The following is a 27,691-nucleotide window of genomic DNA, read 5'->3' on the forward strand; positions in this document are numbered from 1 at the left end:
AAACTCTGCAGGACACCAGCACTCAAGAATGACTGTCCCTGAGCTTGTGAAATGCCTCAGCTATGTAAACATTATCACTGATCTGTTAGCGGCTATAATGGTAAACATATGAGTCTCCATAAACTCCTGGCATCTGAGCCACTAAGGATGCAGTGGTGTAATTTTATTCATGAAGGGAATGTTTCCAGATAAATTCATATTCCAGTATGTGCAAGTCATTTTACACCAGACTGCTTTGCAGTCGAGGGTCAGTAAAACACAGGATTTGCACAGAAGTTGATTCTCAAAGATGGATCGATACCAACTGTTCATGATCCAATTTCATATATATTTTGTGATGTTTACAAATTGTCTTATTGAATGTGTTTTGTTAGCACGTTGCTACTGTGTACTGTTAAATGTGGCTAAAGTTACCTTTGTTTCTTACTGTATTCATGGAGACCAGAGCCACAAAATACATGCCACACGTGATCTGATATGCTGCATCACAAACAGTTTGTAATGATCCATTTTGAGAGTTATTTGTTGCGTGAGCTTCTCCTGTATTGTTAATGCCTCAGTGTATTGGATTCCTGAGCTTGGGGGCAGGAAGCACAAGCTCATTTGCATTTAAAGGTACATACACCAAATCAGCACATTTTTTTCTCCCACCCACAAATAGGCAGTTAAAACATGGTATAATAATAAAAAAAAATCCATGGGGTATTTTGAGCTGAACCTTCAAAGACACATTCTAGGGACACCTGAAACTTATATTACATCTTGTAAAAAGGTGCATAATAAGTCACCTTTAAATGAACCAAAGTCAAAACAGGAATAGAGTTTCATGGCTGAACTATTCATTTTAGTGCTAAGCAGGCAATGCAACTCCACTTTCACATAATATTCTAAATTGCATTGCCAGACAAAACTCTATGCTGAAAACCTCAAACAAATCTGAAACACTCTAATTTGGAACTCTAAAATTTGGAAGTAACATGTAATTACCAGCACGAAAATAGATTCAGTTTTGATTCTAGTGTGGTGGGTCAACATTTGCTCAAAATGGCCTCAGGTGGAACAAGCCAATCCACAGGTGTGGTAGCTGGATAAACACAAATCGTATTACTATTCATGAGGCAACATGCATGCTTTCTCTGCCTAGAGACCTGTCCATCTCATCTCTGCTCAACAAAACACAAACTGTGACAACACAATTATCAGTTTTTAATTAAACAAACATCAACAGAGCGTACACCGCGAGCGCTGAAGAAAGACAAAGTATGCCTGAGAGAGTTTGTACATGAATATGTGTGTGTGCATGTATTTTCGCAACCAGATACTTGAGGGTGAGATGAACCCTTAAAGGAAAATAAAAGTTTTTTTTAAATCTCTCAATTGTCTTTCCTAAAAAGCTATACGATTCAAATTGAGGGATTATTCATCTACAAATGGAAATTCTGTCATCATTTTTTCACCATCATGTCATTATAAACCTGTATGACTTGTTGTGGAGCAGAAAGATAATTTAAAGTTTTTAAAAGTAAATATAATTTTGGCCCCCTTAGACTTCCATTATAACAGTTCTTTTTGTGTTCTACAGAAGAAAGAGAGTTTTGGAATGACATGAGGATGAGTAAATGATAACAATTTTATTTTTTGTGTGAACTACCCCTTTAAGTCTCATCTTTCTCAGATTCTTCTCTGGAAAAAAGACTAAAGTAAATCGTGTAGCTTTGTACTCTTCCGCCAATAACAGTGCTATTTTAGTATCATTGAAATACAATTTATTAATAGTTTAAATTAGTTTCTATTTTTATATTTTCCATTTTCAATTTAATTTTAGTTAAAGGTAGCTTGATGACGCCTTCATTTCGAAGAATCACGGGAAGTGTTGTCTTCACGTCTACAGCCGGTGGAAAAGAATTAGGACGTGACTCTGGCAGAAATCACGTTCATGGATGAGATTATTATCGTTACTGTAGTATGAAGCAGAGCAGGGCCGAGTGCTGTGCGAGCAGAAATGAGGCGAGACGAGCGCAACACACGGCTCGAGAGCAGCGGAACTTTTATTATGCTGCAGGCGCTGCTTCCGCTTCTTCTGGTCAAGCGTTTGTGGGGTAAAGCAGCACCGTTTTATCATAATGGATAACGTTACATTTGTGTGTTGAAAGTTAGTATAGTGCTACTCTGCGTTCGCTCGGCAGGCTACTAAGAGACAATTGTTGCACACTGCAGTAAGCTACATTGATATTAGGCATGGTAAACACATGGTACTCGCTGTAAATCAACAAAACAAGATTTAAACAATAACTTGCAAGACTCGCTGTGTTGAGCTATATAACATGATTCGTTTTCTGTCGATGAATGTATCCAAACAGTTGCTCAACTGTTTAATGAGACACATAATAGATTAAAGCGTCTTTGGTGTTTCCATGGTTTCTACAAAATAGAACTGGAAACCGAAGGTAACATGAGTATGATGTCATTGATAGGCGACACACTGGTTAAACTGGTTAAAAGACACACTGGATCCTGGTTAAAATTGCTTATTTCTCTGGATTTAAACATTCTTGTAAACATTTGGGATAATGTAAGTACACAACTCAACAACATATATAACATTGTTCTGGTGGTTTTTGGATATTTTAATCCAAAAATCTTACATATTGTGCCTTTTACAGTTTTAGTAATTTTGTTTTTTCATTTTTGTTAGTTTTTTTTAACATCTACAGTTTTATTTATTATAATATATTAGGTTAAACTAAATAAAAATGAGAAATGTTTTCTTGGCAACTATATAAAATAAGTTGTTTTATTTTATTTTAAATATATTTATTTTTATTCAGTTAACATTTATTTATTTAAATTAACAGTTTTTGTGTGTTCTCCCCGTGTCAGCATGGGTTTTCTCTGGGTACTCCAGTTTCCCCCACAGTCCAAAGAAATGCAGGTTAGGTGATTTGGATAGTCAAAATTGCCTGTGTGTGTGAGGAAAAAGCCCTGTGATGGACTGGCCATCTGTCCAGGGTGCTTTCCCCTGCCTCTGGCCTAGGAAACTGGGATAGGCTCCAGCCCTATGACTTAAAAGGTCGTATAAGGAATAGAAAGTGAGAAGTAACAAATATAACTATAACTAGTCTATTTTTATGGCTCTTTACAGATTTTATCAGAAACATCTGATAAAATGCTAATAGTTCAAAGAGATATATCTGAGAACATCTCAGCAATAACATTTTTCTCTGGCTTGAGAGAATAGCCACTTGGACCGAGACATCATGTGTCTTTTGTGGGTGGTATAATGTCTTGTTAATCTATTATTTTGTCCTTAGTCATAGTGATGTCACTATAGTATAGCAGACATTATTTCAAAGAATCAACCTGTCAGATGATGCGTGGGAGTGAGCAAGCATGAGAAAGACAGAGACGTATAGAGAACGACAGCGATATCGGGAGTCAAGTCCTTGACTGAACCACAAAAGTGCTGACACGCGTGCCACCCCTGAAGTGTCTATCAGTCTGCCCGGATCGCAACTGAGATAAACTAGCTTTCGGTCCCTAATGACTGAGTAAATGTGGCATCCCTGTGATAAAACATGACGTGCCACTACGCCACGCAGGAGTGAGTGATTTCAGCCTCACAACTTCATTACAAATCCAAGGACACGCTCACAGCCGGGCATATACCTCCTCACCTCAGGCCTACACAACCAAACACCCCTGCCAGCTTGCTCTGACAGCCCTGACAGAAGAGAGGGTCACAAGTCATGCGGCCAGGCATAAAATACAATCAACCTGCCACTGAAATGTATAGAATTAATCTTTCTTGGGCCCCTATTTCATGCAGGGGCTCGCAGCCAAGTGAAACAAGCGGCAGTATCTTTACTGAGGGAGCCGGGAACGAACGCAGCCATACGAAAGTCACATTTTGCTCCTGCTTCCCTGGCCAGACTTGGAGTGTGTGAACTTACATTGATGCTGCTGACATAAAATGATCAATTATTAATTAAACACATTTTTCTTTAAATTTTAGATGCACTGGAATCAAAAAATAACCTACCTTCGTACACCAAAAAAAAAACAAAAAACTGGATGACTGCACGCAACACAGTCGTTTTTGCTGCACAGATACAGCATCCAAAAAGTTGCTTCCAAAATGTCTTTCTCACTCCGATTTAGTGCAGAATGTTTTCTTGTAGTTTACTTTGCAACTTTGATAAGAGGGAAGGTGAAATGTTCTGCCTCGATGAGCACTGAGCATCTTAGGTAGCGGTTGTCTGCACACAGCACATTTTCGAGCTTATTTCCACCTGTTTCTGTAACTCCTAGAATAAACTGGGAATGAAATATTTTGGAATCACACAAATTCCTAAACTCAACCATTACTTCCAAAATACTATATTTACTAAGGTTCACTATATTAAAACATTGTGTTATTTGTTATTAGCTCTGTCATAAAACCACAACAACAATATTTTAACAGGAAGATGAAAAGAAAAACTTATATTGTTTGAAGATCCAAAATTTTGTATTTTTTAACATTCAGGAGATTATACAGTATGCAATAACTTGTATAGAGTGAATTCAGGGTGATTGGGACACTTTTTATACTGTTTGAAGATCCAAGATTTTGTATTTTTTTGACATTCAGGAGATTATACAGTATGCAATAACTTGTATAGAGTTAATTCAGGGTGATTGGGACACTTTTTATACTGTTTGAAGATCCAAGATTTAGCATTTTTTTAACATTCAGTAGATTCTAGTTATATAGGCCTAGTGAAACTTATGTTAAAGTGACAGTTCAGCCAAAAATGTTTTATTATTATTAACTCTGATGTTGTTCTAAATCAGGATGTAAATGTAAATGTTTCTTATGTAAAACACAAAATTTGATGCTTGGCTCAGTCACCATTCACTTTCATTGTATTGAAAAAAGAAAATGGAGGACTGACTTACAGTCCATAACATTTTTATTTTTTATTTTTTCTAGTTTCAACAGTACATTTTGACAAAATTAACTTTTTTGTTCAACTTATTATTTTATTTATAATTTTTTTTTTTTGTAAACATCACAACGTGAACCTTAAGGCAGCTTGAGTTATAGTATTATACACTACTGACTCCTATTGGCTTAGACGAGTCGTTTTACATGCCAGAATGAACGCGGAACTAGATCCGGGGGAAAAGTCGTAAACCTGCCTTTAGACTAATGTTATTAAGAAACGTGCTAAAGTCCACACATTCATTTGAGTCACACAGCATTATTACAAATCTTGCGTCAGCCTATAATAGCTTGCAAAACTGGGGCTTTACACAAAAGCTTGTTTTTCCGGTAGAAGAGCCAAATGAAACTCCTGCGTGGACTCGGGTAATTAAATTTGTGTGCTGAAGGCTTGCTGTAAAATTGCTGGAATCATGATTGACAAGGATGATTTTCGGCCCATCACACGGAGTCGTAGGCGCGCGACCATCACGAACGTAAAGAGCGAGACTGTGAAACTCAGAAACGGCGAGACCGCAGCAGCCAGTGATCCCAAGGCACGGGAGTCTTTCACCAAAAACTTACAGGCACAGCTGAGCCAAGACGGCAAACGAAAATGCGATCTCTACGACAAAATGAGGTGAGTTGTAGTCTAAGCCAAGACGTCATGCAAAAATGTAAATTTTTGTGGGCATTTATAGGCTAGTCACAACAGTGACAAAGACAGCTGGTCACTGCACAGAGAGAGGCAGGATTCGCCTGTGTGTGCATGTGGCACAGTACAGGACATTTAACCCCTTTTTAACCCAAATACCATCATTTCACTTATTGAAAAGTTACTGAAAGCTATTCCATTGAGCAGAACTAAAAATAATAAGCTGTAAATATGTTATATAAAAAGATACTGTTGGAAAAAAAAAAAAAAAAACCGGTTGACCAATGATCTGTAATTACATGGGAGGAGGGGTGTGTCACTTGTTTATAGAGTCCTAAAGTAAAAACTTACTTAAAGGGTTAGTTCACCCAAAAATGAAAACAATGTCATTTATTACTCACCCTCATGTCAGTCTACACTCCTAAGACCTTCGTTCATCTTTGGAACACAAGTTAAGGTATTTTTGATGAAATCCAATGGCTCAGTGAGGCCACTATTGAGAACCATGAACCTCTCAAGATCCATAAAGGTACAAAAACATATTTAAAACAGTTCATGTGAGTTCAGTGGTTCTACCTTAATATTATAAAGCGACGAGAATACTTTTAGTGTGCCAAAAAAACTAAATAACGACTTTTCAACAATATCTCGTGATGGCCGATTTCAAAACACTGCTTCTGAGCTTTACAAATCTTTTCTTTCGAATTAGTGATTCGGATCTCCCATCAAACGGCTAAACTGCTGAAATCATGTGACTTTGGTGCTCCGAACCACTGATTTGTTTCGTACACAAAAGTAGTGTAAAGCATTACTTTCCATAAAAAGTAACCAAGTAATAACACAATTAGTTACTTTTTTAGGGAGTAGTTTTAGCAATATTGTAACACATTACTTTTAAAAGTAACACTAAATATATGCTTTTGTGAAAGCAACCAGCCCCCAATGTTTTAACTTATGTTTTGTTAAATAACCATATTATCAGCGTAATTCCTGGTGAAAAAGCCTTGAGCCTTGTTATGCTCTATGGATTTTAGTTAGACCTTCCTGTAATTGGCTGAGCAGTTATTCGGGTGGCTCGCCAGTATATTAGATCTCTCTAATACATAAAATAAGTATGCTTAACCAGAATTCTTGTGGGGAGAAGAATTTATTGAAGTAGTGTAGCACAGTTCTTCAGCAGAGATGTTAGCATGTCTGCCTTCTAAGAATCTTAACCTAAAGTCTGTGGGACAGAACTTTATACATGAAGACGAAAGGCTTACAAACAATAGATACTGTGATAACATTCCACTGGAGATTCTGCAATCTACCCTGAGAAATGCTGTTCCTTTGTTATTCTAATTGTATAGTTTGGTTCACACCTTTACAGACACAGATATAGAGTTGATTGCACCTTAAATCCACACAATCATTCAATACCAATTTGGAATACTGATTACATCTAAATAAAGAACAATAATATAACATTATAAATAGTTTAATCATCATTACTGTTTATTTCATGTCTTTCCACCTTATAGTTGCCACAAGTTGCAGGAGTCAATGCTGAGTTCTGCGAGCAGCTTCAAAAATTACAGAGGCATCCTGAACTGGTGTGTTGTAATGCTGGTAAGTTTGAAACAGTCACATAAGCTGATCCCTGATGGACTACATGCTTTGACTTGCCTACTCATTCTTCTAGATAAACTGTGTCACAGATATCCGTGTAGGTTGTAAACATTTCTTCTCACTGCCAAAGATTAGTACTAATAATTTTTACTGCCGCTCACGTAAGTCAGTTACAGAGATTAAAAAGCCTTACTGTTATCTATAAAAATTTGCATTTAAGATATAAGCATTCAAAACATACAGTCTCTTACTTCCACCAATATGTATCAATGATTTTGATGTATATGTATCAATATGTATCACACTGCACTTTAGCTTCTCATCAGATTTTACAATCTAAAGCGTCCCGCCCCCTACGTTATATATAGATGCTAAAGCTGCGTTCACACATTTACTATTTTCTACATGGTAAATGGCGCAATCTGATTCAGAATGTGTACACATACTTTCCATTTGGGCGAATGAAGTCTGGTTTCACATTAGTGTCACGTGAACTGCAGCATGCATACAGTCTGCTCCGGTCCAGAGACACGATAGAGACACAGAGCAGATCATATGCGCGAGTCAGCGCATACCAGAAAATGTATCGAACCCTATTGAATTCTGCACAGAATGCTATATTAAGAGGAAACTGTGGCTGTGATATAAACAAAATGCGATTGGCTAATTTTAAAAAGGGGAGGAGCTGTTTGATATGTTCCGCCCTGTCTTCCTGTTTCAGTGGAATTTACGTCAACACATTGAATATTGCGGCGCATCTCAAGGCACTTCAGTGGACCTTTAAATATTATGTTATATAATGTTATATAATATTATATAATGTATCAACCACGTTGAAAAGGTTCTTTCTGTCTGAAATTAACAAACACAAGCATTAGGCCTTATAGAATCTAAAATACTCAACAGATTTGATTTTAACACAGGAAAACCCACACTAGTGACAGAATTGCATTGCAATGCCACATTTTAAGTAACATCATATGGTGTGTGGCAGTCATGTGGCATGTGAAGAATATTTAATCAGTATGTCTGTTTATGGAGACACACTTAATGCCAAGTGACACCCAAAAATAAACGGCCTAAAACAGCTTGTCTGTCTAAACACTAGCTGAACATGGAGGACAGCCAGCCAAGTCCTTGTCTTCAAAACTGTGAAGAATGCATTCACGCTTTTCAACTTACTGTTAATGTGAGCTTTGAGATGATTCAATTTTGTTCTCTGCATATTTTTTCAGCCAGAATTTTTTCTTTCCTCCATTGTTCTTTCTCATTCTATACATGTGAATAAGTGTCTGTCTTCTGTATAGATGTATGGACATGAATTTCAATGTATCTCTGCAAAATGTGTACAGACAGTGAATAAGGATCTTTTGCTCTTTTGCAGGTTTTGAGCAATGCACGCCTGTTCTTGGAAAACCTTCTCAGGTATGAATACAGTTTTATTATGACACAGTCATAACATACCATTTGAATACTTAGGGGCCCTATTTTAAGGATCTAAGCACATGGTCTGAAGCGCATGGCACAGGTCCACTTTTGCTAGTTTAATGGCGGAAAAAATGTTCAGTAAAATGGTTGTACCTAGTCATGGGTCATGAGTGTGTTTTGGGCGTAACATGCAATAAACCAATCAGAGTGTCATCTTCCATTCCCTTTAAAAACCAGTTGCGTTTACACCATGGCGGATTCGCTATTTACATTTACAAGGAATCCTTTTTACATTCAATATTTAAAAATGTTTGTGTACTGCTGCGTGTCCCTGTATGTGTAACAAACACACGCAGTGTGCAACTATCTATAGGTGCATATTACTAACGCGCCATTTAAATAATACAAATAAATGAATACTGCGGCATTGACTTTAGACCAGGTTTTTGTTGGTGCATTCATTTTCAGTTGCCTCAAAATAGCAACACGCTAACAATGCACCTCAACACAGCTCGTTTTCAGACCAACACACCCGTAGGCAAACAGATGGGCGTGAGTGCATTTGCTGTTTAAACAATGTGGCACTGGATGTGAAAATGATAACTGCGTTGGGCTGAAACTAGCAAAAAACACTTGTATTGTGCCTGGCGTCGCATTGCGCCGGGTATATGATAGGGGCCCTTGAAGTTTGCATGAAATGAAAACTCACCCAATCAATTGAATGATTCAGCCATGATTTTTTTTTTTTTTTTAATTTGAACTTGTAATTTTTAATCAAAATGTCATAACGTAAATCTTCTCTCTGGTGACATACTGTATGCCAGACTTCTCCAATCATTTAGTCTGCTTAAACCCCGCCCCTTTCTTACAATCGACTGCAAGCTCGCATTTAGATCTTCCTTCATCCAATCAACAACTGATGGATTGAACCAACGCCCTGGCCTGCTCTACATTTTTTTTCTTTTTCATTAATCTGTTTTACTCGGATGTACGTCACAATACGGAGTAAAGGGTATGTCACTTTAACGAAATAAAATTGGGAGATTTGTGGTCCAATTTTTTTATCTTAAAATTTACAATATCAATAATTGAAATTTGAATATCAATGACTCATGTTGCTCAAAAATATATAAGTCAAATTAGATTGTCCAATCAAATGCAAATGAAAAAGTTCAAAGTTGCTGCGTCCCAATTCGCATACTATGCATCCTAAATAGTATTCGAAAAAAGAATTAGCATGTCCCAAATCGTAGTATGTTGAAATGAGTATTCCAAAGATACCCGGATGGTGTACTTTTTCCGGTTAGAATTCGAAGGGCAGATCCGTGCACACTTCTAACGGCTAATATTGCCCATAACACATTGCGCTGTGGACGAGGATTCGATTAGAACTACAAATACGAATAAAAAGTGTTTAAAAACCACAAACATGACGGACGTGCGAGGTACGACGGTTAAGATAAAGGGGCTTGAATGATTAATAAGCAGTTTCTAACCTGACAAAAAGATATTTATTAAATGTTGTCCATATTATATTTCATCTGCAACAGCATTGTGAACTTTTATAACGATGTGTTTGGTCATTAACTTTTAAATGCATCATTATGCAAAGATGAGGAGAGTTCTCTGCATGAAAGACCCATGACTGGCAGATCAACGTGCGACTACATTTCTCTCCGAAACGGAAGAAAATAAATTTAATTCAATGTGGAGGATTTTAACTGTGACAAGATGATTGACAGGGTAGTTTAAACAGTTACAGGTTGAGTAACTAAGCAACAGAACGTCCGTTAAAGACGCAGTTATGACGAGGTAGTATGTCCCAAAACTTGCATACTCTTCTACTACACACTCAAAAGTATGTACTTTTTCTTTACAAAAACAGTACATACTTTTAGGACGTAGTATAAGTAGGCAAATTGGGACGCAGCAAGTGTCTCTAAGAATATGAAGAGCTGAATGTGGTCCTCAAACAGTTATGGCCTAATGGTTAGAGAGTCGGTAACCCGAAGGTCATGGGTTCGAGTCTCGGTACCAGCAGGAAATGTAGGTGGAAGGAATAAATAAAGCGCTCTCTTCCACTCTCATTACCCACAACTGAGGTGCCCTTGACCAAGGCACCTAACCCCCAATCACTCCAAGGGCGCCGCAGCAAAAAAACTGTCTGCACACTGCTCTAGGTGTGTGTTCACGGTGTGTGTGTGTGTTAAATACTCACTGCTGTGTGTGTGCACTTGGATGGGTGAAATGCAGAGCACCAATTCCAAGTATGAGACACCATACTTGGCTACACGTCACTTAATTTTCACCTTTATCTCCAACTTCCCCATTGAGCGGTTATCGAATGAACACAAAAGCGTTAAAACGCATTCTCCGCTGTTCTGCTTTCTCTGTGTTTTGAGTGTCATGTGGATGAAGATGAGTCTATAGGGTTTGTTTGAGAAGTGTACAGGCCTTCCTCTCCCTGAGTAGAATAAAACACTAAACCCCATGCTGAGGGAACCATATGCTGTCATCATGTTGCACACTGCTGCTTGCAGACAGTATGTATACAGCTGCCCGCTGAAACCGACGCAAATAATCTGTGGTTCAGAACAAGGGATGAATACAGGATTAAAAATATGTTGCATCAGATGTGTAAAGGTTTGGGGAACATGTCTGTTTTGTAATTCACATCCATTCTTTGTGTCGTAGGTATGGCATTTTAGTGGACCCCATTCAAGTGGTGTCATTGTTCCTGAAGAACCCGTATAGCTGGCCTGCTGCATGCCTGGTCATTGGTATGTATTTTAAAGGGAGCTTAGCATAAATTTCCCCTTTTGGTCTATTCTTTTGTTTTCCAGACAGGGACATTATTAAAATTTGTCTGGCAGAGAGCATATTGAGATAATGCCTCTACTCTTTGTTAATCTAATTAAATGTAGATTTTGTGTGTAATTTTGCATGTTATCAAAGGCATAGAAGTATGTAATTGTTTTTTAACCCTTAGTCTTTATAGAGCGGCTGGCGATTTGATCTTGTTTGTAGCATGTGGTGTGATTGTACAATGCTGTGAGTGTGTTTGTGTGTGTGCGCTGGCCGTCTGCCCTGTTGTAAGGTTCATCCTGAGGGTATAATTTTGACCCTCGTCTGTTTCATTACAGGCTGCAAAAATATGTTTTTATTACTAAAACTGCACTTGTTTTTTGAAATATAATAATATTTGACATTAAAACAATTTGTTTCTTGCAGTTTCTAATGTTTTTATACTTCTGGCCTTGTACACGGAGAGGAAACTAGCCATGGTGAGTTGAAAAGCCATTCACATTTCTACATTTAATCTGTTTATCATAATGAATAAAGCCATTGTAATAAAAATGCAAGGGTTCAGTCTCTTCACACAGTATAATTTGGCAATTGAAATTACATTGAGGGGTTGTGAAGAGTTCAATTTAGAGGGCGAATATGATTCATTGCTTTTTAAAAAGCCTGACATATTTGAGAGAGCTTGCAAACGTGAACTGAGTATCAGCACATTTACTCAACTGGCTGAATTGAAACTGAATTAACTTATAAACAGTTCAGGCATTTTGCTGATGTTGTGTAGGACTTCAATAAAAAAAATAAAGTGCAGGGCATTTAAAGAAGAGATGCATTTTAATGTGAAATTTCTGTCTGTTCTTAGTTCCTGGGGTTTTGGTTGTTTTATGTCATTTCTTAATTTGTAATGTTGATTTTGTTCTTTTGTCTGATTGTGTTATTATCTAGGCGATTTGTGTTTTGTGATTATAGTGCTTGGCTTTGTGTGATTTTGATGTTTGGTCTGATTGTGTTGTCATCAGACATGTTGTAAATGACTTTTTGGTGTGTTTTCCAGGGGTTGATCAGTGAGAAGGCTGGCCTGCTGATCTACATCTTTAATTTAACAGTCGTCTTATGTTTTCCGATGATTGTTGTGTTGAAGCTGCCATCTATTACACCAGGTGAGACTGTACATCATGCACACACTTTCATGATGCATTGTGTACATAATACAACACAATCATGTATACATATCATATTTGAGATCTTTAGCAGATATCAAATGAAATACTGTAATATACTGTATACTGAAATACAAAATACTGTACATTATAATATGTGACCAGTGCTAACAAAATGAGTCGGAACGTGCACGGGTTAATTTTGAGTTACAGGCAAAACTGTCAACGGCCAAAATGTCAATTTTTTCACAAAAAGTGAGGTCATTAAAGCACTTGTCTAGCGATCCCAATACTGCAAATAGCAATTAAATATCTAAAAGTATCTTTATTTGTAAGTTTTCTGAGACGAGTACCTTTCCTTTTACCACGAAAAATGCCATTTGTCTCTCCTCACAAGTTTGGTGTTGTTGTAAAGTGCAGCATTCCAACTTTGTGAATATTCATAGCGAATTCTCGATGGCATTAGTCTGAACCAAGGAAATGTGATTTTCAAGCTCATGCTGATGTAAACAAAACAGTCTTACTTTCACTGATTGACAGATCCGTAGTGTGCACACAAAGACGCCTCAGACAGCACACAATCCCTATATACAAAGAATTACAGAATTTTAATTTTAATTTTATACGTGGCGAGTATTCACGCAAACATTATCTGTTATATGTACGGAAAAGCATCTAATGTGTAACATTATATTAGATCCAGTAGGTCTTAAAGGATTAGTCCACTTTCAAATAAATTTTTTTCTGATAATTTACTCACCCCCATGTCATCCAAGATGTTCATGTCTTTCTTTCTTCAGTCGAAAAGAAATTAAGATTTTTGATGAAAACATTCCAGGATTTTTCTCCTTATACTGGACTTCAGTGGGCACCAAATGGTTGAATGTCAAAATTACAGTTTCAGTGCAGCTTCAAAGGGCTTTTAACGATACCAGACAAGGAATAAGGGTCTTATCTAGCGAAATGATCGGTAATTTTTGAAAAAATTGTGAATGTATATGCTTTTATATAAAAACAAATGATCGCCTTTGTAAACAGGTGTAGCTCAGTCATTTTTTGTTGGATTCCATAATTTTGGAACAAACATAATTTTGAAGGTTTTTTAATAGAGAATGTGAAAATAACAATAATTTGCCTTATAGTTATTTTAAAAAATATAAATTAATACTCTAAATTCAGTTGTGTCACTTAATGATTGAATACAGTTTTTAGTTTGGTGTTTTTAGTGTTCAAAATAGTGCAGAATTATATATATATATATATATATATATATATATATATATATATATATATATATATATATATATATATATATATATATATATATATATATATATATTATATGAATGAATATATAATAAATTTTTTATAATACATATTGAAATGCATCCCTAATGTATTAATTTATTCTCTATCACTAATTTTGTTTTTCTGGACAGTCACATTTTGACTATAATATGCCTGTTATGTGATCCAGCTTTGCAGAAATTATTGGGCACAAACAAATTCTAAATGACAGACTTAACAAATCCAACTTTATACCATCATTCAGATTCTCAGCTGGTTGTGAATTGTATTTTTATTCACACTAGAAGATAGATCAGTATTTTGCAATATCAGATCATTGTAGAATCAGAGCCAGAGCCTAATGATTATCTGTGGTGCTTGATGCAGGTTTGATTCTGACCCTCATTGTGTCCTGATTAGTGATAGACTCTTATATTTAGCCATTTCGAATTTTAAAACCTAAATTCAGGGACAATATAATGATGCATTTTTGCAGGAAATATAATCCCTCACTTCCTCCTCTCCATACCACAACTTTCGCTGGCTCTTCTGTCCACTCTCATCTGTTTGCACCACGGGAGGCGAAAAAGTGCCTCCATCTGTCAGCCTAGTACTGCACACACTGGTCCTGTACCAGACAGCCAGGTCATTTCAGGGGCCGTCGGGGCCTCTGCTGGTCCTACAGCCCTTGAGTCCATCTCTCTTGGGCATAGACGCACTCCAGAGCCCCTGCATGGACCATTTCCACCCAACATATGGCTGCTATTGATAAAGCAGTAGTGGAGGGAGCATATGAATGTGAGCCAGGTCTGTGCATGCTAGAGTGGTGATGAGCTATGAGTCTGGACGTGCTGGGTCACGTGACTATAAGTTATGAACCATTAAAAGGAGGCATGCTGTGGTGTTGTGATGGAAGTGTATTTGCATTGCAAACCTCTTGTGTTCCTATATCCAGGTATTTAAAGGAAGTAGTGAGTTCTGTTTATAACAAAAAGGTCTTTCTAATACTGTGTTTCTGTCATTGTGTCCTCTTTATGCAGTCGGAGGAGCGTTTGCCTTAGGGGTCTACACCATCCTGTTTTTGAAACTGTACTCGTATAAAGATGTTAACAGGTGGTGCAGAGAAAGAACACAAGCGAAGGCCCGCAGCCTCTCCAGATCTCTTTCGTGTGAGTAAATACATCCACCCCTGATCAAAAATGATGTGCAGTCTCTTTTGCAGTATGAAGTGTATGGAATTCATATAAATTGCTAGTTAATATATTTAGTGCACTATATGGCCAAAACTGTGATGACCTTTTTGTCGCCCCCTGTTGGCTATTATAATTCTAATTTACAACACAATAAACACTACGCTGAGATACAGCCATGGAATATGTCATGGACATTGTTCCATTCCTTGTGATGAGGGAGCAACATCCATAAAAATTGTTCCTGGGCTTTTAGCGATTGTTCTGCAATGAATAATGTGCAGTTTGCACTGAAAAGGCTAAAGAAAAATGTGTTATGCAAAAAAAACAACAACAACATTATTACACCTAAACTTGATAGTATGATATTAATACATCAACTAAAGTTTAACAGGTTGTTAATGAAGGAATTATATAGTCCCATCAGAATATCACAGGACTTTTATTTATTTATTTACATTTTTTGCAGCCCAAAATAGAATATTTTGCACCTTTTTTTTTCAAAAAATGTGGCAATATTTGAAACGTTAGGGCTTTTCACACTTGAAATAGTTAACCCTGGGTCATTCTTAACCCCGGGTAAACGAATCCTGGGTTTTCTTGCTTCACGTTTCACACTGCTCATAATTTGCCTGGTGTTAACAATTATGAATCCTGAGTATTCATAAACTGACATTTCACATTGTACTTTCCTTAACCCTGGATTAACATTCTTATTTGCATATTTGCGGTGACAGTGTCATTGATTGGATAAACGCAGAACGTGACCTGTGTACATAGCTCTAGCATTGTGCATCCTCGTATTGCCGACTGTATTATCGAGTTTATGCTGAATAGGCATATCGGACTATAAAGGTAAGAATGAAACAGTCATTTCTTAACTCAAATTGTTGCGTTTTCTGTCAGCATTTGACATTTTTCCTCTCAAACGCTGAATTTACTGTTTATATACAAAGCAGGCAAATATGAGTACACTGTCTGTTGCTAAGCGTCTGGCTGTAAGATTCTAACAACACATCATTTCACACTGTACAAGTTTGTCAATAACCCGGGGTTAAGCGCGGTGTGAAAAGCCCTATTATGTATTTATACATTATATGCACAATGCAAATGGTGACACCAGTATAGAAACTTTCATAATTCTGCATTGCTGAAAATACAGAATAGTGTTAGACACAGATGCTTACACAGTCATTGATTATGTGCTGCAGCTGTACTTTTTAAAAGTATTAAATTATTATTCAGCGTTTTGCCAATTTAACAGTTATAATATTTTCTATTGTTGTTATATTGGATTTTTCAAGCAATCACATTTTGGATCAGTTTGTTTGGGCTTTCAATTATGGATTTTGATTAGCTATTATTAGAAGACATAAAACATAAAAGAAGATATTTTGAAGAATGTTGGCAACTAAACAGTTTTGCTACTCATTGACTTCCATTGTATTCTTTGATGTTTTTAATGGAAGTCAATGAGACAGTTTGGTTACCAACATTCTTCAAAATATCTTCTTTTGTGTTCCACAGAAGAAAGAAAGTCATACAGGTTTGGAACGACATGAGTGATTTTTTTTTTTTTTTTTTTTTAACAGAATTTTCGTTTTTGGGTAGACGATGCCTTTAATTCTTGCAGTTGCAAGATTGCAAAATCCTGGAGGGACAGGTTATAGGATTAATAATAATTTAGTCATGTCCTTGGCGTATAGTCGAGAGTTCATGTTTTGCAGTGAATGCTTGTATGATTGTGCAGTGCGTCCAGTTCCAGTTTATAAATGAAGTTCATATTCTTTAGCTGAACGTCAGGTTTAATTGACTTCAGAAGCAGATTTGTACATTTCTTGACAGTTCCTGTGTTCTTAGGTCCATCATCTCAATCTCCATCCAGCGGTATGCAGTCACATGTGTCTTACCCAGGAAATCTCTCCCTCAGAAGTAAGCTACAGTATGCCTTAAATGTTAAGGCAATATTTCGTAATTCTGCTTTGCTGAAATAAAGAATAGTGTCAGGCACAGATGCTTATACAGTCATTGTTATTTATGATAATAAAAGATTTTCTTTTATTTTCATGTTATCTAACAATAATTTTGTTAGTGTCAAATACTATAACCTGAGAACTTGTAGTTAGTATTTGAACTTCTTCTTCCCCAGATATCTATTATTTTGTTTTGGCTCCAACCTTGTGCTATGAGCTTAATTTTCCCCGCTCTGAATCCATCCGAATGGGATTTCTGCTCAGGAGGCTTTTTGAGATGGTAGGTGATTGGCTTGGACATATTTCCTGACATTATTGACAGTTCTTGATAAGCTGTGCTGCCAGATTTATTCACAGTATATTATGGCTTGTTTATTTTGTAAATATTGCATTATTCCCTAAATCTGCCAATGGCAATAAATCATAGGAATTAGCTTATTGTTTGCACACAATTGCCAGGAGTCATGGCAGGAATATATGAGGGTAATTTCTATTTATGAAAGTGCTTGTGTTAGAGTATTACTTTCAGTTATAGCTGATACAAATTACAAATTTAATTCATGTACACACACACACACACACTTCTATTGTTAACATTTTAGTTTTATATTTGGTGAGAAATTAAAATCAGTTTCGCTTGTCTGTTGCAGTTGCTCCTCACTCAGTTACTGGTTGGTTTAACGCAGCAGGTAAGCATCACAGTGCATTTGGAAATCACAGAAAACCTGCAATTTTCATGTCTTTGAGGCATATTTCATATCTAATATTCTTACTATTGTCTTCCAGTGGATGGTGCCAATCATTCGAAGTTCAATGAAGCCATTGCAGGTGTGTTCATGTGCTTTATCTTCTGTTTTTCAGTGCTTTAAGAATAAGCGTGCTTGAATTCTATAAACTGTTTTTCATTTTTTCAGGAAATGGACTATTCTAGAATGACAGAGCGTCTGCTTAGACTCGCAGTAAGTAAAATGAACTTTAAGGTCAATGTTTCCTCCTCAGAATAGAAACACAGTCCTGTGTTCATATTTTTGCTTACATCTGTATTGTTTTGATGGAAGATATGAAGCATGAAACAAATTACGGAGTAAATACTGATATCTATTTTTATACTAGGTGCCCAACCATCTCCTCTGGTTGATTTTCTTCTACTCGTTTTTCCATTCCTCAATGAACTTTGTGGCTGAGCTGTTGAGGTTTGGAGATCGGGAGTTTTACCGTGACTGGTGGTGAGTGATTTTATCTTCTTTGGATGTCTTTACTGTTATTTCACTTTTTAAAAGCTATATTTGAGTGGCTAGTGGTACCACTTCCACACTATACTGCTTTTGATGGGCTTTGAATGCAGTCAATCTGGTTTATATGTCCCATCTCTGCCTCTTCCACTTCCATTTCATACTGTACGTAGAGTTTTAGTCTCAGATGGATTGTGACAACGTGTTTCTTTTAGGAACTCCGAGACGATAACATACTTCTGGCAAAACTGGAATATTCCTGTGCACAAGTGGTGTCTCCGGTGAGTGAACAGGGGTTTCGAAAGAGACCGCAGACAGCTGTTGGGAGGCGAGATGAAATATGACACAGTAAAACTCACAGAGACTATAATGAAGAGAGACTATAATGTGATCTGTCCACAAGAAATATATGGTTATTTACAGTTCACACTGGCTGTGAGTTTATGTGCCTCTCTCTCCTGTTTTCAAAGACACTTTTATAAGCCGTTGCTGCGAAGAGGTGCTGGCAAGTTACTGAGCCAATCAGCTGTATTTTTCGCCTCTGCTTTTTTTCATGAGGTGAGATATGCATAAATCACACACTGTTTTAAATATTCTGTCGGGTCATGGCAAATGAAAGTTAACAGTCTAAGAAGCGTAACAACCTGTGTGAATTTTTCTCATTTTAGAAATGTGCTACTTCTCATAAGCAAAAGCAATACACAGTAATATTTTAGAAGCTAGTGTGTTTACATACGGAAAATTACTTTGAATATTTTACTATTAATGCCATTAAAATACCAAAAAATATATAAAATAACACAATTATAAATTTAAAAAGTATACTTTAAAAGTATAAATTTAAAACATCATCTACTGCTCACTTAAAGTTTAATAATACTGTTTTAATACAGTGTTTTTAATTAGACAAAATGTTTTTAAATTGTAATATCAGCCATTTGTCAGTTATCGGCCATAACATGAAAATAATTATTGTCTTATTAGCATCAGAATTTTAATATTTATGCATATTTTAATACCTAACAAATGGCTTACTACCATTTAAAAATGTGTCTGTAAGATTTTTCCTTTATGTTTTTGAACAAAGTCTCTTATGCTCACCAAGGCTGCATTTATTTAATCAAAAATACAGTAGAAAATACAAAAGACAGTAAAACAGTAATATTGTGAAATATTATTGCAATTTTAAATAAGTCTGTTATCTATGTTAATATACTTTTAAATTGAATTTATTCCTGTGATGGCAAAGGTGAATTTTCAGCAGCCATTACTTTTTCAGTGTCACATGATCCTTCATTTTTTATCAATATTTATCATTTTTTATTAAAGGGATAGTTCACCCAAAAATGAAAATTTGATGTTTATCTGCTTACCCCCAGTGCATCCAAGATGTAGATTACTTTTTTTCTTCAGTCGAACGCAAATTATGATTTTTAACTGCAACCGCTGCCGTCTGTCAGTCAAATAATAGCAGTGATTGGGAACTTGAACAATAAGAGTCAAAAAAACTTCCATAGACAAATCCAAATTAAACCCTGCGGCTCGTGACGACACATTGATGTCCTAAGACACGAAACGATCGGTTTGTGCGAGAAACCGAACAGTATTTATATAATTTTTTACCTCTAATACACCACTATGTCCAACTTCGTTCAGCTTCCGGCAAGTGAGGTCGGATCGCGCTCTGACAACGGAAGTGATGTCTCACGCTCATTGAAGTATATGGGCGAGACATCACTTCCGGCACCAGAACGCATTTTTTGACCTCACTAACAGGAAGCTGAACGAAGTTGGACATAGTGGTGTATTAGAGGTAAAAAATTATATAAATAATGTTCGGTTTCTCGCACAAACCGATCGTTTCGTCTCTTAGGACATTAATGTGCCGCCACGAGCCGCAGGTTTTATTTTTGATTTGTCTAAGCAAGTTTCATTTACTGTTATAGCTGAAGTTCCCATCCACTCGCATTATTTGACTGACAGAGGGCAGCGGTTGCAGTTAAAAATCATAATTTGTGTTCGACTGAAGAAAAAAAGTCACCTACATCTTGGATGCACTGGGGGTAAGCAGATAAACATCAAATTTTCATTTTTGGGTGAACTATCCCTTTAATGTTGAAAACAATTGTGCTGCTTCACATTTTTGTAGACACTGTGATACATTTTTTAAGATTCTTTGATTAATAGAAAGTTCAAAAGAATAGCATTTAACATTAAAAAAAAAGAACACAGTAACATTATTAATGTCTTTACTGTCACCTCTGTTCAATTTAACGCATCCTTGCTAAATTAAAGTATTAATTTCTTTAAAAAAAATGTACTGTTCCCAAACTTTTGAACTGTAGTATACTTACAGTTGTCTCTGAATATGAAGCTGGGTTAGAAGAAAGTATTTTAAAACTGAAATATTACACGCTTCACTTCAAACAAAAAAGAAATGAGCATAAATGTACAAAAATTAATAAAAAATAAAATCAGAGTCCTTTTGAGCATTGCGGAAAGCAGCTGTTCTTTGAAGCAGCTGTGGATTCTAGAATCATTTGTAAAATTCTAGATGTTGGCCACTCCCGAGGCGTCGTCTCATTTCCCTGACTCAGAAGCAGGTGCCCGGCGTTTGGCTGGTAGCCACCGTTCTTCAGAGGAGATGAAGGTCAGAACGGAGGGATGAGGAAGACGAAGAACAAGCTCCTATCAGGCTGCTGTTCTCTGTGATAAGCTGTGAGCTGAGCTGGGGGAAGGGAGAGAGAGAGAGAAATCAGGGAGGAAGATGTGTCCAATCCGCAGGTGCAGGCAGATAGTATTCTTAACCGTCTTATTAAAAAACATTGACCTTCACAGGGCACCTCAGAACCGGACCCAGGATCACAGTAATGACTCAGAAAGCTCAGATGGAGAGAAGTTTCATCTCAGGAATATCTAAAACCGGAGCTGTAAAGATACGCTGAAATTTTAAAAAGGCTTTATTTATTTAGGGGTGAAGTGCTGAGGGTGCAATCTAGCTCTGATTTAGTGACGGGTAACGGGAAGGCCAGTGTTCCAAGACCCCTGGAGTTAAATAGAGGTTAAGAACGTAGTTAAAGGACGCAACAGCAGTGCTCAACCCTTCAGTGCTTAATCAATATTTTGTGGTGTGATTATGGGGAGTCACTTGCTTCATATAATCTGACAGAGTTTCAAACACCTCTCTTTAAGATTTAAAGAGGCCATATTATGCCCTTTTACAAAGTCTTAAGTTTGTTTTTGGGGTCTACTATAATAGGTTTTCATGTTTGAATGTTCAAAAAAACATTATTTTTCACATATTTTACATTGCTGCTGCACTTCTTTTTCCCGATCTGTCAGTAACGCTCTGTTTGGTTACGGTCTCTGTGAAGCCCCTCTTTCCGAAAAGTGCAATGCACTGATTCGTCGGCTAGACCAGTGTGTTGTGATTTATCCACTGCTTCGAACTTGTTTCGGTCACACTTGCTGCGTCCCAATTCGCATTGTTCACTTTCACATTGTTGCAGATGACATATAACATTAAATAAATATTTTTTATCAGGTTAAATGTTGATTATTAGTCACTCAAACCCCTTTATCTTTACATCCCTTCTTAACCGTCAGTCACGCCCATACGCCATGTTTGTAGTTTTTTAAAGGTGCCATCGAACGTTTTTTTTTACAAGATGTAATATAAGTCTAAGGTGTCCCCTGAATGTGTCTCTGAAGTTTCAGCTCAAAATACCCCATACATTTTTTTTTACATTAATTTTTTTAACTGCCTATTTTGGGGCATCATTAACTATGCACTGATTCAGGGGCAGCTGGCCCTTTAAATCTCATGCTCCCTGCCCATTGAGCTCGCGACTCTATAATACAGTGCATTTACAAAGTTCACACAGCTAATATAACCCTCAAATGGATATTTGCAAGATGTTCATCATGTATGTTGCATGCATGCTTCGGGTCATGTGAGTATAGTATTTGGGTGTTTATATTTGATTCTGAATGAGTTTGATAGTACTCCGTGGCTAAAGCTAACATTACACACTGTTGGAGAGATTTATAAAGAATGAAGTTGTGTTTATGAATTATACAGACTGCAAGTGTTTAGTAATGAAAATAGGGACGGCTCTTGTCTCTGTGAATACAGTAAGAAACAATGGTAACTTTAACCACATTTAACAGTACATTAGCAACATGCTAACAAAACATTTAGAAAGACAGTTTACAAATATCACTAAAAATATCATGATATCATGGATCATGTCAGTTATTATTGCTCCATCTGCCATTTTTCGCTGTTGTTCTTGCTTGCTTACCTAGTCTGATGATTCAGCTGTGCACATCCAGACGTTACTGGCTGCCCTTGTCTAATGCCTTTCATAATGTTGGGAACATGGGCTGGCATATGCAAATATTGGGGCGTACACCCCAACTGTTACGTAATAGTCGGTGTTATGTTGAGATTCGCCTGTTCTTCGGAGGTCTTTTAAACAAATTTGATTTATATAAGAAGGAGGAAACAATGGAGTTTGAAACTCACTGTATGTCTTTTCCATGTACTGAACTCTTGTTATTCAACTATGCCAAGATAAATTCAATTCAATTTAATTCTAGGGCACCTTTAACACTTTTTATTCGTGCTTGTAGTTCTGAACTGATTCCTCCTTCAAAGTGCAATGGGTTGTGGGCAATATTAGCTGTTAGAGTGTGTACGGACTTCAAAAATCTAATAGAAATAATAGACCATCCGGGGACTTTTGGCATCCAGGGACTATTCTTTTCAACATACTATGCTTTAGGACACACTTATTCTAATCTCACATACTATTTAGGATGGATAGTATGCACATTGGGACGCAGGGACTACTAACGAAACAAAACTAGGCTCACCCATTTTTTTGCACATGTCTTGGGTGGGAATTATTTAAATGAGGAAAATTGTAACGTGTGTGTTCCTGACAGAAAACTCAAGACTACAATCGAGACATTTCAGTGAGTTCAGTTTGTGTGTGTGTGTGTGCCAGTCAGTTAGTGTAGTTCTTTTTAAATCAGTAGTTCACAAAAATGAATTATTTGTTATCTTCATGTCATTCCAAACCTGTATGCTGTTATATTTTCCGTCAAACACAAAAGTAGACCTCTTTAAAGAAGTCTTACACCAATCATGCCATAGAGACAAAGTTTTTTTTGTGACCAGGGCCTGTTCAGCTTTAAAAGGAGCTGTTGTTGAATCTTCAAATATTTTGTGTTTGATGAAAACAAATGCAGCTTTGGATTGACAATGAGGGAGAGTAAATGTGACCCTGGAACACAAAACCAGAGATTTCAATAAATAAGCTTTCCATTGATGTATGGTTTGTTAGGATAGGGCAATATTTGGCAGAGATGCAACTATATGAAAATCTGGAATCTGAGGGTGCAAAAAAATCAGAATATTGAGAAAATTGCCTTTAAAATTGTCCTAATGAAGTCAATGCATATCCACTCACAAAAATAAATTTGTGATATATTTACGGTAGGAAATTTACAAAATATCTTCATGGAACATGATCCTTACTTAATATCCTAATGATTTTTGGCATAAAAGAAAAATCAATCATTTTGACCCATGCAATGTATTGTTGGCTATTGCTACAAATATACCCGTGCGACTTATGACTGATTTTGTGGTCCATGGTCACAAATAATAATAGAATTTTTATTGTCAGGAGGTGAGTAAATCATTTGAACTGATTTGTTGAATCAGACTCAGTTGAACTCAGGACTCATCATTCTCAATTATGAACTGAATCAGTCAGATGACTCACTTCCTCAGTGAGTTAGCTTAGATAACTTGCTCATTCTCTAAACCACAGGTTTAAAATGCAGAAATGTTAAAAAGTTAAAAATGCACAAAACTAAAAACTGAATCCTTTTAGAAACTCTTACCTGACCATCACTCAGGTGTTTAATGTGAGTATATATCTCTGTCTGCAGTACCTGGTCAGTGTTCCACTCAGGATGTTCAGACTGTGGGCATTTATGGGCATGATGGCACAGGTATAAACCTTTAATCTTCACATACAAAAATGACATCTGCATTTATGTTCATGCATTCGTGCATAAGAAAACTGTATGTTATGTTTGTGATAATCATCTAAGCAGGTAGCTGAGCAATAAAATGAATTCAGTTTTTTCTGTCAATACTAGTACCTTTTTCAGTTTAAAATAATAATAAAAAAAAATCTTTATTTCAGCTTCCTTTGGCATGGTTTGTGGCCAGGTTTCTTCGGGGTAACTATGGAAATGCTGCTGTGTGGCTCTCACTCATTATTGGTCAACCTATCGCAGTTCTGATGTATGTTCATGACTACTATGTCACCCACTACCAGGATGACCCGACAGTCACTGAAGCTCTGTAATCACACTGTAAAGCCTGATCGACTGAGTTTGATTGTGGACTTGGCAAAGCAGCTACACTTTGAAATATTACTGTAAGACTTTAGGCTACATACTGCAGAGGTACCAGTTGGAGTACATTAATACAGTTGAAGATTCCCGGCACAGTCAGATTTCCAGGAAGTCTTCAAATAAATTCAAAGCTCTAGGCTATGTTTAAACCTTTATGAACAACTAAAACAGCCAGTCTATGCAAATCTCGCCTAGAACTCCCAATAGAAATGCACAGGAGTCTGAATGTTACTCTACAGGTGTCGAGTGCTCATTTTAACTTCACGAAATGAAACCGGCCATATATGTTGAAAGTATGTTGTATGCATTACTAGTAGGACTTACACTCGGGTCAGTGTTCTGTCACTTTATAAGCATTTTAACCTTTTCTTACAATTTAAATATTGTGAAAAATCCTTAAACGGATTTTACTATACAAATGTATGATGATGTTGTTGTTTTTTTAATAAGTGCCAGTCCATAAATATGCGATACAATATACAATGAGAGTATGTACAGACAGAAATGTGCAATTTTTTAATTTATAGGCTATATTTTTAAAGCAGTATGCAGACACTTTTAAGGATTAGTTCACTTTCACATTAAAATTTCCTGATAATTTACTCACCCCCATGTCATCCAAGATGTTCATGTCTTTTTTTCTTCAGTCGAAAAGAAATGAAGGTTTTTGATTAAAACATTCCAGGATTTTTCTCCATATAGTGGACTTCAATGGCCTCCAAATGGTTGAAGGTCAAAATTACAGTTTCATTGCAGCTTCAAAGCATTCTACACTATCCCAGATGAGGAATAAGGGTCTTATCTAGAGAAACCATCACTTATTTTCTAAAAAAAAAAAAAATCTAATTTTATTCATTTTAACCATAAATGCTGATCTTGTACTAGCGCTCTTCTTCTTCTTCTCCTCTATTAGATTTCCAGCAGTGTAGACACTGCTAAGTGTATTACTGACCTCCACAGGTCAAAGTTTGAACTAATTGTTATATACTTGCACTAGCGTATTGTATATGACAATTTAGTTCAAACTTTGACCTGTGGAGGGCAGTAATACACTTAGCAGCATCTACACTGCTGGAATTCTAATAAGAAGAAGAGAGCTAGTTCAAGATGAGCATTTATGGTTAAAATGTATACAATTTTAATTTTAATTTCAATTTTTTTTTTTTTGAAAATGAGCGATGGTTTCTCTAGATAAGACCCTTATTTCTCAATGAAACCGTAATTTTGACCTTCAACCGTTTGGAGGCCATTGAAGTCCACTATATGGAGAAAAATCCTGGAATGTTTTCATCAAAAACCTCTTTTCGACTGAAGAAAGAAAGACATCTTGGATGACATGGGGGTGAGTAAATTATCAGGAAATTTTAATTTGAAAATGAACTAATCCTTTAATTGACGTGACTTTTTTTTGCAAAGGGATGAGAGAAAACGTTTGTTAAATAGAAAATGTTATGTCCATATTTTTTAATTCATATTTTATTTAAAATGATATTGAATTGCATTTTTGTGTATCTAAACTGTTCCACAGTACACTATTGAGATACCATCTGTACTCCATTATCGGCATTATGGGATCTACTCATAAAAAGTGCGCCACCCTGTGGTGGCTGTTGAGAATAAACAAACCTGCAAATGATACTACTGTGCCACAGTTATTTGTTTTTGTGGAGACATTTATCAAGCGTAATTGTATTCACTGGAGAGAACCGGATGCATTGTAATCTCACGGTGTGTTATTTTTCACAGATCAGGCCCTTCCAGTGCAATTTGTCCTCACATGATGAGGGTGCCAGATCCTCACAATCAGAGCAAGTTTGTGATAAATGGCTTTGGAGATAAGTCTTATAATAGCCACAGGTCATATTGTATGAACATCCTATCGTGTGCCGCAGTGCAACAGACGCAATTCGAGAGCCTTTGCTATCTAATAGGCTGATAGTGCTTTGCTGTGCTGCGATCTGTTTAGTATACATTGCCATACGTACGAAAGATTGGAACGGCCGAAGAATGATTACGGTGCAGAAAAATCAATGCTGGATATGTCACTGTTTATTTAGTTAAACAACTAGTATCAAGTTTAAAATAATCCCACGTTAGACTAAAGTTTACTACAATAAACATAGGTATTGCAGGTATGCTATCATTCAAGGGTTTGAGGTAGTGTAGAAATAAAATGCTGCCGTCATGTGCTATGGGAAATATCCTACTTCACACTCTGAAGTCCTGGAGCTTGTCACATTCAAGTGCTTTATTGTCAGAATTAATTGGAAAGATGGAGAACACCAAGTTTAAAGCCAAAATCTAAAGATATGTAATTTTGAATAAAATGTAGCATTTGTTGACAACCAAATAAACATTCATTGCGCTATAGTCAGCTTGCTGTCAGTTTCGCTGTGTATAAAACATAGAATACGCTTCAAATGATTATTCATATAGTAAATATGCACTACTTTAACAATAAGATTTAGCTGTTGTGGAAAAAACAAATAAAGCATAGGCCAGTCGGTCACTGCAGCAATCGTTCTACCCTCCGCCCTATTAGACTCACTTAGACATCAAGATTTTGGGTGCATCATACGAAACTCATCCATGGCTCCCAGAATGCACTGCAGCATGAAGCATATCATCTAGCTGATTCTTGATGTCTAAGTGAGTGTAATAGATACTGGAATTCAAAAGTTTAGTGTACAGTGTGTTTACAAAAACTTTATACACTGGATGAGATCAGTGAATCAGGCCACTATGATGATTGACACCATCAATAACTATAGCCAAACCACCTGATCACATTTTCTCTTGGCTTTTTTCATAATGAATGTGTCTAAAAACACACCGTTACAGCAGCCAGAGAAAATCTAATATTAAAAAGATTAAGATCCCAATGAAATCCAACACTGATCACACTAATGGTGACTATAGGTGAAATAGGATTTTCAATAAAACATCAACATCTAA

At 36.5% G+C, this 27,691-nt stretch overlaps 1 protein-coding gene across 1 annotated transcript; it reads left to right on the top strand.

Annotated features, from left to right (window-relative positions):
* Window positions 1-5,150: 5,150 nt before the first annotated feature.
* On the top strand, window positions 5,151-26,490 carry dgat1b (diacylglycerol O-acyltransferase 1b). Its single transcript, XM_067394683.1, has 17 exons — window positions 5,151-5,603; window positions 7,139-7,226; window positions 8,611-8,651; window positions 11,349-11,434; window positions 11,886-11,938; window positions 12,511-12,616; window positions 14,944-15,072; window positions 16,954-17,025; window positions 17,243-17,346; window positions 17,717-17,755; window positions 17,853-17,894; window positions 17,981-18,025; window positions 18,180-18,292; window positions 18,514-18,579; window positions 18,769-18,856; window positions 24,263-24,325; window positions 24,523-26,490. Exons 1-17 carry the CDS (start codon window positions 5,398-5,400, stop codon window positions 24,685-24,687), a joined length of 1,506 nt encoding a protein of 501 aa, XP_067250784.1. The 5' UTR covers window positions 5,151-5,397; the 3' UTR covers window positions 24,688-26,490.
* The last annotated feature ends 1,201 nt before the right edge of the window (window positions 26,491-27,691 follow it).

The sequence above is a fragment of the Chanodichthys erythropterus genome, chromosome 2 (genome assembly GCF_024489055.1).
Source record: "Chanodichthys erythropterus isolate Z2021 chromosome 2, ASM2448905v1, whole genome shotgun sequence".
Classification (NCBI taxonomy): Eukaryota; Metazoa; Chordata; class Actinopteri; order Cypriniformes; family Xenocyprididae; genus Chanodichthys; species Chanodichthys erythropterus.